At 37.7% G+C, this 14,114-nt stretch overlaps 1 protein-coding gene across 6 annotated transcripts in view; it reads left to right on the top strand.

The window, feature by feature from the left end:
* The window catches only part of CAB39L (calcium binding protein 39 like), a 98,993-nt gene that overhangs the window by 67,778 nt on the left and 17,101 nt on the right, over positions 1-14,114 (top strand). For all 6 annotated transcript variants that reach the window (XR_009005898.1, XM_057532853.1, XM_057532855.1 and 3 more), the window contains 3 exons: positions 4,034-4,202; positions 8,188-8,247; positions 11,960-12,025. Coding sequence is in view for 5 of the 6 variants with exons in the window: in XM_057532853.1 (XP_057388836.1) it covers positions 4,034-4,202; positions 8,188-8,247; positions 11,960-12,025 (295 nt within the window). In the remaining variant the exon portion in view is untranslated. The remainder of the gene's footprint in view (positions 1-4,033; positions 4,203-8,187; positions 8,248-11,959; positions 12,026-14,114) is intronic.

The raw sequence follows: 14,114 nt of genomic DNA, 5'->3' as shown, positions 1-14,114 counted from the left end.
TCCTCCTCACCCCTGTATCCCTGTAGTATCATTATGAACTAATGGACTTAGTGTTTTTTCATACATCTTATATAGTTGTACTTTAAAAAAATTTTTTTGTTGCTCGATTATCTGTCTGTGGCTTCTTCAAGTTGACCCATGTCCTTTTGATATCACTCCCATTAGTTTGTGAGAGTTTCCTTGCTTTCTGGCCCATCTTGTACATTTTCTAACACAGACCTGGAATTAGCCATTTCTACCAAGGACTCTTGCTCCTTTTAGTTAGAAATGGTTCTTAGGAACTATAATCTGGATGCTAGGGATGCTCATTGACATTGGATTGTTATTGCTTCTAGACCTTTTCAGTGGACAGAGTTAGCTCACTATTTTTAAAGTAAGCAAATGTTTCTAAATTAGAAGCAAAACTTCTTGATTATATTGAGGAGGCCAAGTGTTTGCTGAATGGCATTTTACAAAACTTTTCCTAGTGCTGGCTGACCTTGTTTCTTCCATCAGTAACAACAAAAGTCATTTTTCTCCTTACATAATATAATCTGTGTCCTTAAATTGAGATATTCTTGCACAAGGCCTTTCTTCTAACCATTTTTTGTGTAATGTTTACTGTAGCTCACTGCTAGATGAGATCATTTCTCTTACACTTTGGCTTTTATTAAATTTGAAACAGATCTTACACACTGTTATTATTTGAATAAGCATGCATATAAAGTAGTGTGCATTCTCCACAATGACACAGTTAATTATATAGTCCGGACTATATGATCCAAACTACAAATCAGCAGGAAGATATGCTTCAGTTCTATAAAATAGTGATTCAACATTCATTGGATTAACCTTTATCAGCAACCTGCCATTAAGTTAGTTGTTGTGGAGAACATAGTGATTTGTCATGGTCTTTTGTCCTTGAGACCCTTATCTACAAGTAGAATAAAATAGATGAGGTAAAGATTGATTCTTCTTCCTTTTTTTTTTTAATTTTTATTTATTTATTTATTTAGTTTTGGCTGTGCTGGGTCTTCGTTTCTGTGCAAGGGCTTTCTCTAGTTGCGGCAAGTGGGGGCACTCTTCATCGCGGTGCGCGGGCCTCTCACTATCGTGGCCTCTCTTGTTGCGGAGCACGGGCTCCAGATGCGCAGTCTCAGTAGTTGTGGCTCACGGGCCCAGTTGCTCCGCAGCATGTGGGATCTTCCCAGACCAGGGCTCGAACCCATGTCCCCTGCATTGGCAGGCAGATTCTCAACCACTGTGCCACCAGGGAAGCCCAAAGATTGATTCTTTACCAAACCTAAGTATATTAATGTTCTTGGGATTTGAAACTTAAGGTAGACTTAACTTATGGAGCACTTCTTTATATAGTAGGCAATAAACTATCAAAAGTCAATATCCTAGAGGGTAGTCAGGTTGAAATGATGTATGTGAATTATAAATTCCTTAAAGGTGCTGAGGAAAATTAGGACTTTCCTTATATATCCCAATATATTCCTAACTTTAAGAAGTTGTCATCTCAGAGAAATGACAGTTCCACTCTTGGGCACAAACTACTAGGATGGAATGAAAAGTGTTCTGACCCAGAGTAGCATCTTTTAAAATATTCTCTTGGTTCTCAAGAATAAATAGTCAGTGCATCACAGATGGTTCCAATAAACTTCACCAAATGAAAGAAAAAAGAGAACTAATTATACACAAAAGTTGGAGTAGAAACTTTTTTTATAGATAGTTTCAGTTTGACAATTGAATTAAGAAATGAGAAAACATTGGCTAGAGATCATACAGCTTTTTCTCTAAGCCAAAGTTTGTGTCTCATTAGAGTCCTCTAGTATTAAGAATTTTAGTCAGAGCTTGAAGTTTATTAAATTCATTATATGCCTTTGTGAAAAGCATTATCCTAGGCACTCTTCGGAGACTGGGGTAGGGATGGGGGAAGGTAACAGTAAATAAGACGTAGGCACCATATGGAGGAGAGGAGAAGGTAACAGGATAAGTAAAACATATCCTTAGCAATTAAGTTGTTTGTAATGAGGTAAAGAAAACAGATTTATAACAATTAATTGCAATGTACTATAGTGCAGAATGAGAAAAGTGCTAAAGTAGAATTACAGACAAGCTGTTGTAGGAGTATGAAGGAAGATATGAAGTATGAAGGGAGAGTGATTCTGAATGGTAGGTGATTGGAAACACTTCAAGGAGGAGGTGGCATTTGAACTAAGTCTTGAAAGATGAGAGAGAATCTTAGAGGTGGAAACTTAAGGAGAAGGGCATTCTAGGTTGAGAGAATGGCGTACCCCAAGGAATTAAGGGATGTGATGAGAGATGAAATTGAAAAGTTAAGTTTAAAGCAAAATTATGAAAGTCCATAAATATCTTACTAATAAGTCTGGATTTTAATTGTCTGCCCCTTAGGTTCTTTCTCTAGGTCAACAGTCTTCATTTTATATTCTCCTAAGTACTCTGTTAATAAATGATAGTGTTTTTCTCCTTCACATTTCAGAAAACATACCCATCTTTATAACATCTTTAATAAAACCCACCTTATAACTCTTCCATGCATGCCAATAGGCTGATTTTCAAATTCTTATGATAAGAGAAATTGCTAACACTATAAATTGGCATTTTTTAATATTCTGCAAAGAATAGTGCCTATCTGAATATATTAGCATTTAATGTTAATATGAGTTTTTCAGGGAATATTCAGATGATATTTGTGAATATTATTCCACATAAAAATGGGGAAAAAATGAATAAATACCACACTGGTTTAATGAATTCTCTCAAATACCTTTCTTTGCTATTTTCCCTACTGTATTTATAAATTTGATGTTGCAAAGTAGCCTATTTCCTAAATTGTGGGAAAGAGATTTTATTCTTGATTCTGAATTCCATGTAAATATTATTTTATTATTCTTGAATCCTCAATTTCCCTCACCCAAATTTATTCCTCACCCTACCCCAACTACAACATCTACAAGCTTTGTTGACTCTTCCCCTGAATAATATACATGCCCTGCCCACAGTCCTCTATTCTACTACTGCCACCCCAGTCCAAGCCCCCATCATCCCCAGCTGGGCTTCTGTTCCTCCTACTAGCTAGTCTCCCTGCTTCCACTCTAGCTCCCCAGCTCATTCTTCCCTGTTTTACAAGATTCTCCACAGGTAGCCAGAGTGATCTTTTTTTTCTTTTTTTTTTTAAATTTTTATTTATTTATTTATTTATTTATGGCTGTGTTGGGTCTTAGTTCCTGTGCGAGGGCTTTCTCCAGTTGTGGCAAGTGGGGGCCACTCTTCATCGCAGTGCGTGGGCCTCTCACTATCGCGGCCTCTCCCGTTGCGGAGCACAGGCTCCAGACACGCAGGCTCAGCAATTGTGGCTCACGGGCCCAGCCGCTCCGCGGCATGTGGGATCCTCCGGGACCAAGGCTCGAACCCGCGTCCCCCGCACTGGCAGGCGGATTCTTAACCACTGCGCCACCAGGGAAGCCCCAGAGTGATCTTTTTTAAAGCATATGATAGACTGTGTTAATTGCTATCCAAAGGCTTCCTATCACACTTAAAAATGAAACTCCTTACCTTGGCTTACAAAGCTGCTGGTTCTTTCCTTGGAGCCTTTGCACAGTTAGTTCCCTTTGACTGAATGCTTTGCTTCTTCCCTGACCACTCAGTCTAAACTAAAGCAAATTAAGTACACTCTACAGTGTACCTATTTTGTTGTCTTCAGTTTCACAGCACTGAAGTATATGAAATTATCTTTTCATTGTTTATAGTCTGTCTCCTCCCCCACCAGAAACATTTGCACTAAACTGTGAATGCTAGGAAGGCAGTGACCTTGTCTGCTTACTCTTCTATCCCCAGCATCTGGAATAGTGCCAGGCGCATTGTGGATATTTAGTGGGTATTGAAAGAATGGTGTTTGAATGAACTGTGACAAATGGTATCTATGCTTCCATTAACAGCAGTATTAAAATGGTTCTTTTGATACCATTAATATTATTTTGTTAATAAAACAACATAGTTCTCTGTTCCTCTCTTGTTTATGCTTTAGATATGAAACCCCACAGATCGCCTTACGTTGTGGGATTATGCTGAGAGAATGTGTTCGACATGAACCGCTTGCCAAAATCATCCTCTTTTCTAATCAATTCAGAGATTTCTTTAAGTATGTGGAGTTGTCAACATTTGATATTGCTTCAGACGCCTTTGCTACTTTTAAGGTAATTTTTTCTGAATCAGCTGGGTTATTTAATTTCAGCATTTAGTCATTTGGCCTCTAAGAGGCAGTTTAACTTTTAAAAGCAGAAAATTGTATTCCTTAGGTCAGAGCATAGCCAACTGTGTATGATGTGGATCATAAGAGGATTCAGTAAATAGAATGCAATTAGACCTGTCTGTCACATTGTGGAAAAAGCAACTCTAAATGCTTGTCATAAGCTCATATGGGCTTATGAAGAAGACAAGGACACAGAGTAAGGAAGAAGAAAACCAGTGAGAAGAGCAAAGAGTGAGGGAAGGAAGGAAAAGAGGAGGAAAGGACAGGGGACAGACTCTAAGGAGAGTTGGCAGTGGGTGGAGGGAAGAGGAGCAGCGAGGGCAAGAAACATGGACTTGTGCTCAGGGTGTTGAGAAACCCCAGGAGCCTTCTCTGTTTCATAGGCGACAAGTCTCACCCGGCAAAACAACAGTTGTACAGTGGCTACAGATGAAGCCCCCAAGAGTATATCTAGAACACATGGTAGGAGGGGCCTTGGTGCATCAAATAGGAAGAAGGACATTTAACACAAAGGATGGTTCCATTTCTTTCTAGCAAATATCTGTGCCTAAACAACTGAGGAGATGTTCTCTATTAGTAGCTACTGTAGTGCCATTTTTTTTCCTTTTCTATCTGATGACTCTGTGCTGTCATGGAAACAAGTTAGTTCCTTTTTTAAAAATCCATAAATAAGACTTCACAAATAACTGTAAACATAGAACAACTCTAATGGAGGGGGAAGATCAAATTCAATTGAGCATTTATTTTTGAAAATTTCCCCATAGATTTTTCAACATTTAATAGAATAAACTATACTTGATAATAGTGTCTTGCATCATATGTTCAGCTCAGTTTAATTTTCAGCACAATATTGAATCACAAAAATAAACTATGGTGATTTGTACATGAGCATATTTTCTGTTGAACTTAAGTCAAGTCCTTGAAAATCTAAATAACCTTAAAAAGTTTCCTAGTATACTACTGATATTGAAAATGCCTATTTTCTATATTTTACCAAACTGCTGTGGTTAATATAATGTAATGACCATAAGTCACTTTTTTTAAGTAGCTGGTTTCAAGGGGATTTGTTTACTTGGTTGGCTGGTTGGTTTGGGCTTTTGTTTCTAACTTCTTAGGCTTAACCTTTTTTGTTTTGAACTGCAGGATGACTACTGCCCAGTTAGTCATTGATGTTTTCACATTGTTGGCTTATGTTTTTGTCATGGTATTGTCTACAAATTGTCCTTTCCCAAAAAAGATTCCTTACAACCACAATCTCTTTCACCTCTCCCTCTAAGAATCGACATGATAAGAAGTGGTATGAAATCCATCTCTCTCTGCACCTGACTTGCTATATGTCCTTCATCTGTGAGATGAGGAAAATAATCTCTGTTTTTGCGGAGTTGTGAAGATTAGAAATAACGTATGTTAGGTGCTCGGCACACTCTCCAGCACTTAGTAAAAACTCAGTAAATGCAGCTGCTGCTGGCTGATGTAGTATTGTGTCCCTGCCATTGCATGTCTGTCTCTGTCATTGCACCCCGAGTTCTCCCAAGCTGTGAAGAATTCACTAAAATATCAATATCAACATTTTTTTAGCATGATACTTAGACTATGCAGAACCTAGCCCTGTCAAAACAATTGTTATGAGGTGGGATGAAAGAGTACACTATTTCAAATACTTTTTTTAAACTTTAAATTCTTTAAAATTTGAACTTTATTTTTCTTGGCAATTTTCTGCTTTTTCCTTTTTGGGTGGGATCCTAGCAATTTTTCTCCCACTCAGTTATTTGATCTATAATAATGCAACATCTGTATTTGTCTATGTATTATGTTTATATACATGTATTATGTTATATATGTCTGTATGTGTGTATATATATATATGGTATAATCCCTCCAGTTTTGTGCATACATTTATTATGTATATAAATTGGAGGGTATATCTATGTATATATAATGTATACACACTCAAGTGTAAGAGTGTATGTGCACGAATCACTTATTGGCTGTATCCATCATACACGTGTGCTGGAGGAATTCTACCCTACCATATTATATTTTCTATTATCGGATTTTAAAGTTATTTTTTTCCCTTAGAATTTGAAGGAGCTGCTACTAACAGAACCCCCTCCTTATTCCTCTTTCTTTGGTGTAACACTAATGTATAGCGAATGGAAAACCTTTCCAGGCAGCACTCATCTGCAAAGTACTCTTTCCGTTGCCACCATCACTGTATGTGCAGGACCTGAGGCCATGGGAGATCATGGTCCTCATACCCGAAGCTGATGACTGTCATAATAGATGCAGAACCCCATGGGTGCAGCCATCCACAGTGTCTGCTGCAGCCCATGGAGAGAACTTTCTAACCTGGGTCAGCTTAGAAAATCACTGATAACTGCTCAGGAGATTGGGGAAGAGAGTATCTGAAAACTAGGCATCCCGAATATCCATTTAGAAAAAGATTAGGGACCCCAAAGTATGCTGTGGAACTACCTTACTCTCTGAGGTGTCCCCTGACATAGGAACTTGTTTGAATTTTGACCTGGGATGGACCAGGAATGAATTCCTTAGAGGGTTTTCCCATTTTAAAATTGCGATTCCAGAACAGTACTACATGTTCTCCTGAGGAAAAAAGTACATTTCTCCACTGATAGGCCCAATGGTCAATCAAGTTGTGATGAAAGGTAATATGAAATGAAATTAATAGCCAGTCTCATTTTTGAACTTGAAAATTGTAGTGCAAACTAATGAGGACCTACTGTATAGCACAGGGAACTCTATTCAAATAATCTGTAATGACCTATATGGGAAAAGAATCTAAAAAAGAGTGGATATATGTATATGTATAACTGATTCACTTTGCTGTACAGCAGAGACTAACACAACATTGTAAATCAATTATACTCCAATAAAAATTTTAAAAAATAAAAATAAAGCTGAAAAAAAAAGAAAATTGTAGTGCAAAGTGCTTTAAATATTTAACTTTTTTTTTGAAATAGAAATAAGTGAGTTTTACCATTGCTGCTGCCTTCTTTTTCTCTGTGAGGTTATGTTGTGTATCTTGTATATGCTTTTAAGAAGCTTTAATTAAATATGTATTAAAGTATAAGAATTTATTTTGGAAAACTTGAAAATTCTTGTTACGTTTTTAATTAAATTCTGCATAGTACCTAGACAGGGTATTTAGCCCTTAATCATGTTAAACGGATTAGCTGAGGCTTGTTTTCTTTCAACATTAAGGTGAATTAAGGATATAACTTAGTTATGAATTTTCAGTCAAACATTCCTTTATGCTTTTGTTCAATTTTCCGAGAGTTATGTCTGTAGTTAGATCAGGCTACTTGTCTTCAACTTTGAAAGGGTGCATTGTGCTACTTAGTAACTGAACAACACTTCCCAGCCCATTAACCCAAGAGTGGGATGATGCTGAGATGGCTCTGTTAAATGTCATTCTTGTGCTTCCCAGCATCCTAGGCACTTACGTTTCAAAAGTGGTTAAGAAAAATTAAAGGTTAATCGTTGAAAATCTCTTAACTTGTGAGATATGGTTTTAGTCCATTCAGAGTTCTTTTTTTAATAAATGGTTATTAATGACATTTTTAAAAGGTCGTCATAAACTTTATTTGAATATTTATTATATCATTTTCACAATGTAGAGTTATGGCTTGAAGAAATATACTGTACACTTGTCTGTTAGGTGACATTTGTTTCACTAGTTGAATTATTTCTATGGTATGAATTTAAAGCACTCTGCTGTTTTTAGCATGAAACAAATTGTATTTCACATCTTAAACTAAGAATGGAAGTAATTTTGTGATGTAAATGAAAATATTCTGAAACTTTTATGTTTCAAATTAATGGACTTAGAAAATCTTAGAAGAAAAAGATAGATTTATAAAATTTGTTACCTATAATAATTTTGTTTCACTTGACTGTTCTTTTTCTAGGATTTACTGACCAGACATAAAGTGTTGGTAGCAGACTTCTTAGAACAAAATTATGACACTGTAAGTAGAAGTCATTTTTAAGTCTTTACCTCATTCTCTCTTCCTCTCTCTCTCTCCTTAGATCTGTTAGCACTTACTCCTATTTATGATACACAGTTGAAACCAACCATACACCCGATTGGTTTATTACCTAGAAACCAGGTCATCAAGAAACTATGGAAAATAGAGGATGGCAGGAGATAAGGGCTTTCTCGTTTTTCACATCTCTTCCTGTTGTGCTCTGGAGCTCCAGGAAACAACTAGTACCTGCTCACTTTGATCTTGACTTAAGAGCATCCATGTTGCCCTTAAGAGGCAGTAGCAAACTCCAAATGGAAGAGCACCCCACCCTTACTAGTATAAATCATTTTACTTGGTTTGATAACTAGTTTTACTTACTAGTAGAAATACCAAAATACATATCTGTCTTCCAACTCTCTTCTCTAAGGGTGAATCCATCTCAACCTTTTGATAATTAGCTGTAATTGTTACAGAACCAAACTCACCCAACATGCAGCAAAGCCAGTCTACTGACACCGGGTTGTGATGAAGGAAAATTCAACATTTATTGCAAGGCTGAGCAAGGAATGTGGGGCGGCTAATGCTCAAAAGACCCCAATCCCAAATGGTTTTCAAGGAAGGGGTGAGGGTTGTGGGGTGCCTCATCGGCTCATGGACAGTCTTCTGACTGGTTGGTGGTAAGGTGACAGGGTGGTATTTCAGGGGTTAACATCATCAACCTTTTGGTTCCAACCAGTATGAGGTCTACATGCCTGTGGGCAGTATGCAGTTAACTTCTTCCACCTGGTGAGGGTTTTAGTATCTGCAAAACAACTCAAGGATATGGCTCAGGATATTATCTATAGACCTTGAGGAGGAACTAAAGATCCTTGACTTTGTTTTATGGCTAAACTATTATTATTTTGTCTTGCTTGGCTGTTTTCCTTTGTTTCTGCATTTTCTCACTTCTCTGATTAAATTTGCTCTTTGAAACTTGGGGAAGACCTAGGAGGCTAAAGCTTTTCTACAAACAAGAAGTGGGGGACTCAGGAGGGTATGTTCCTGGGAAGGCCTCTCAGGGTCCTGCTCGGTTTCATAATGTGACTCTTCTAGGAAGCTTTCTGTAATCCCCCCACCCCCAAACACACACACACACACACACACACACACACTCTCTCTCTCTCTCTCTCTCTCTGTCTCTGTCTCTTTCTCTCCCCCTCTCCCTCCTTCCCTTCCTCCCTCCCTTTCTCCTTCTCTCCTTCTCTCTCACACGTTTTCCACATTGTATTATTATGGTGTGTCTTTATATCTTCCTGACTGATTCTTAAGCTCCCTGGGAGGCAGGAACCTTATCTGTCAAACACAGTGGTTCAGAATACAGTATAGACTTTAGTGTCCACTTGCTTTGCTTCAGGATCCTGCTCTACCTCTTACTAATTGTATGATCCCAGACAAGTTAACTGCACTTACCAAAAAATGAAGATATTAATAATACCTGCTTCATAGGATTGCTGTAGGAATTTGACAAGATTTAAAGTTTTTAGGATAATACCATGTATTAATTTTTATCATTATTACTTACATCCCTAATACCTAACTCAGTGCCATACATTTGGTGGTGTTAAATGAATATTGAATGAACAGACCCATCCAAGAGCTGCTATGCTTTTGCTAAGTGTATCAGCAATAGGAATAGCATAATTAAAGTGAAACATAGCACAAACCTAGAAGCAAAACTTTATAAGGTTTGTTCCAGTATTAGTTTAGCTGCTTTAGACCAGTACTGTCCAATTGAAATACAATGCAACCCACTATGTAATTTAAAATTTTCTAGCCACACAAAAATGTAAAAGGAAACAGATGACTCTGGGAAGATATGAAATACCCTATCAGTATCCTGTGTCTTTATACATCCAAGTCACAGAAATTAAACTATGGATTTTTTATTCATAACTTGTTTGCTGATCTTCCTTCGGTTTGAGATTAAGAATTATCAATATAATCATGAAATCAAAAGTGATTTTCATATCCTAAAATTATCAAGAGAATACCCATGGATCAACTGGAGAACTTTGATCAAAGTGTAAAACATGAAGGGAGAAAAAGATTATTGCCAGAGATATCCAAAAGCTTCAAGACTAAAAGAAAATCACATATTTTTGAAGTTAGGAAATGAATTGTTATTATAGTTTAGTTGTTCAGTAACTATAGATGCTGGATGGAATGTTAAAGACTCATTAGATGTTACATTTATAATAAATGAAAATAAAGAGGGCAAAGATAGTTTATAACAAAACCTGTAGTATTAACTACTAATCTTTTCTATAGGATGAGTGAGATAAATGTGTTGTGCAGTTTGCATTCAAGGATAATAAGCAATAATCTGAGAGACCATAAACTCGTTCTCTTTGACCCTTATTTACCTAAATTTGTCTCTGAATCTATAGTCACTTCATGTGTAATTTAGTAGTTTCACAGGTGCTGAGCCTGCTACACTGACCTGAACATTAGCTTTGAGAACTCATACTCCCTAAACATTTCATACTTCTTGAGTTTCATATTTCTTTAGCAGTAAACCTGAAGCTGGAGAACATTATATATGACCTAAAGTAATGAAACTGGTAGCTTGGGGAGTCAACAATACCTTACATGCTTGTATTTGCATTTTATAGTTACAATTAAAATTTACCACGACATTGGTGTGACAGATTTAGTGAAAAATCCTCCTTGTGTTCCATGACAATTAGAATAAACAAGTCCTTTATGGAAAAGAGTATAATTCCTGTGACTTTAATGTGAGCTGCATGATTTTGTTTTTACTTTTCACTTTCTTAATTCTCTATCAGGAATTATCCTCAGTGTGCACAGCTTGCCCTCAATCACGCACACGCACACACACCTGGCACTTGCTCCTCTGAGGACCAGGACCCTTTTCTACCCTCCTCAGCCCCTGAGCTCTCTTGCCTTCAGTTCTCTGCCAGGCTTGCTCCTCCCACCTAAGTGGTCTCTGAGTGTGTGTATGTGTGATGGGAGGTTGACACTGAGCTTCGCCAGCCGCTGGCACTCTGTGTTCAACCGAGGGGCCTGGGCAGTGATTGACGACCAATCACATTAGGAAACGGGCCCCAATCACCAGCATCCCCTAGCTTCTGGGGAGAGTGGAAGTGCCCCAGAGAGGCCACTTGGGATTAACATGGCCATTATGTGGCAGAAGTAGCCCTATTCCTCTACCCGTTCATGCTATGAATTTGACAGTTTGATTCTTTATGAGTTGCTAAGTGTATTTAATCTTTTCTCAAATTATTCATAGACTAATAGCTACCAGCAAGACTACATAAACAGATTTCTTTAAAATGGCATGAAATGAGTTATCCTGTAGCTCATTAGATGAGTTAACAGATGTTTTATTCAAAGTGATTTATTGGGAGGACTCAATTACTTCATTTATCTACTCAATTTCTAATTTACAGAACTAAAATAAAACAAAGAGAAGTATCTCTCTGGTGTCACTTAACTCCTTGTCCTCCAGTATCCCTACGTGTAAATGAGGATGGTGAAATGGGGAAACCTCCCTATGTACAGTGGTGATCAGCCCAGGGATACAAAGCACAGCAGCTGGGCTGGGCTAGGCTAAAGGGTTGGGGATTTACTTCTGAAGTGAGAGAGCAAGCAAACTTAATGCAGAGAAATCACCGCTGGGTTTACACTCTGTTATTTCTCTTCTTTTCATTAGATTTTTGAAGACTATGAGAAATTGCTCCAGTCTGAGAATTATGTGACTAAGAGACAATCTTTAAAGGTAATATCAAATTTCTTTAAGTTAGAGTCTCCAGAAGTTGATATTCTTGTTAGTAAATGACAGGCTTAATAGTGGACAAGTAAATACAGAAAAATTATTCTCTTTTTTTGTAACTTGAGAAGTACATTCAACGTTATGACTGTACTTTGTAGCAAAACGAGGTAAGTGCCCTGCTTCAAATACTTTTTGGAAGTAACAATATAAGTAATAAGTACAGAATAAATACAGGATGAGGGGTATGTTTTTATTTGTATGTAACCAAACGGCATTTCTGATTTGAGATTCTATCTTCTATGAAATGCCTGTTGAAATGCCTCTCTCCCTCATCAGACAGGGACCCGGCAGAATCGGGCCACATGCATCTGTGAGTGGCCTTCCCTCCCTCAATGAAAAGGTGCCTGGAAGCAGCCATTTGGTCAAGAGGAGGTGGGACAGCTCCTGAGGGAGTAGGACATTGGCTAGAGCTGCATCTCTGCCCTTCAGATCCTACTCAGATATTCAAAAGAATGTTTTTGGCAGATAGTAATTGGCTGTTTTTGGTCAAGCAATTTGTATGATGCTTGAGCTTACTAAATATTATTTTATATTATTATATATTCATATATATATTTATAATATATATAATATATATATAATATATATAATGTATATATAATATATATAATATATAATTATAATATAATTATATATTAATTATAAAAATATAGTATTTTTTAAATGTTGGAATGATGACGTTATAGAACAACGCATTTGTTTCTAAATATTGGATAGTTTTAAGCTAAAGCAATAAATTAAATCTATTTTGTACCACATATTTGTGAATTCACTTTCCCCATGATCATGTGTCAGCCTTGACCACTCTCCCCTGTACTTGTGCCCTTGCTGCTCCAGCTTTACCTGTTGATGGAGAGATCAGTGTACTATTTTCAGCCAGTCATTCATCACTCTTGATTGAGTTTCTCCTTGTGTGGAAACCCATACAGAGTAATCCACATAGAAAAAAAATATCATGGGTGTGCTGCTGTCTGTGCTGGAGCCTGAATTAATGAGATGGAGCTCCAGGCAAAGGCAGGGACATCAGTGCTGTGCTCTCCCATGTCCAGAAAGCTTCTTAAAAGCAGTTGAAGATAAGGATACATCCTGTTGGGACAGCCGTGTACTTAAAGAATAGACACAAGGACAGTCAAACCAGGAAAGCTTGTCTGTGTTACAGAGATAGTCATCCTGGCGGGGAGTGGAAATTGGAACAGTAAACAGAGGTGACGATGCTCTGAAGGGCCAATATATAGCTAATTGCTTATAAATTTTCCAAGTCCTTCCTATTTTCAGTGGAATCTGTCAGGTACTGGGCCAAAGTAGAGGGGTTGATATGAACCAAGGTGACTGAACCAAATTGGGATCAAGAAAGCTGAGGGTCATGGACTTTAGAATTTATCCTTGTACCATTTTCCAGTGATAAGAACTTGTGAGAGAAATTTTTCTGTGATCGACTGTCTCTAGGGCCTTAGGCAAAGTTATAAAGCTTACAGTTTTTTACCCAGACATTTCCCTTCTTGGCCTTCTTCCTGCTTTTCTTTCCTGCTGTCCTGTCATCCCCTCCTACCCATGTGCCCATTGCCCTCATTCTCTTCTCAGGATGCCTTCAACCCCACCTTGTCCTGTCCCCTTGTTAATATTTGTAAAATGGTTAGAGCAGAACCTACCACATGGTAAGACCTGTATATATTTGCTAAAGAAAATTGAAATAACTTTCATTAATAAATATTCCTCATCACTGTCCCCAGAGTTCAGTCTCTGGACTGAAGGCACCGATCTATTCTAAATAAATAATTGGGACTAGGGTATGAGTTAGACTTTTTCCTACCAGGATGCATTTGCATTTAAAAATCGAAGCCTATTAACCCAGTAGATGCATGATTAGTACAACATGTAATACAAATTTAGCGGGTAGCAAAGGGGAGCAAGAAAGACTCATTTCTCACCTCTGTCCGCTGCCACCTGGCTCTCCACCATCCAGCCTCTCTTCCTCTTTTCACATAGTTCTCCAGCTGGAGACCTCAGCGCTATTCCAGTGACATGGCAAAGAGCA

This window comes from Balaenoptera acutorostrata, chromosome 18 (assembly GCF_949987535.1).
Source record: "Balaenoptera acutorostrata chromosome 18, mBalAcu1.1, whole genome shotgun sequence".
Lineage (NCBI taxonomy): Eukaryota > Metazoa > Chordata > Mammalia > Artiodactyla > Balaenopteridae > Balaenoptera > Balaenoptera acutorostrata.
The sequence above is the reverse complement of the archived record's forward strand: the minus strand, read 5'-3'. Positions and strand labels throughout refer to the sequence as shown.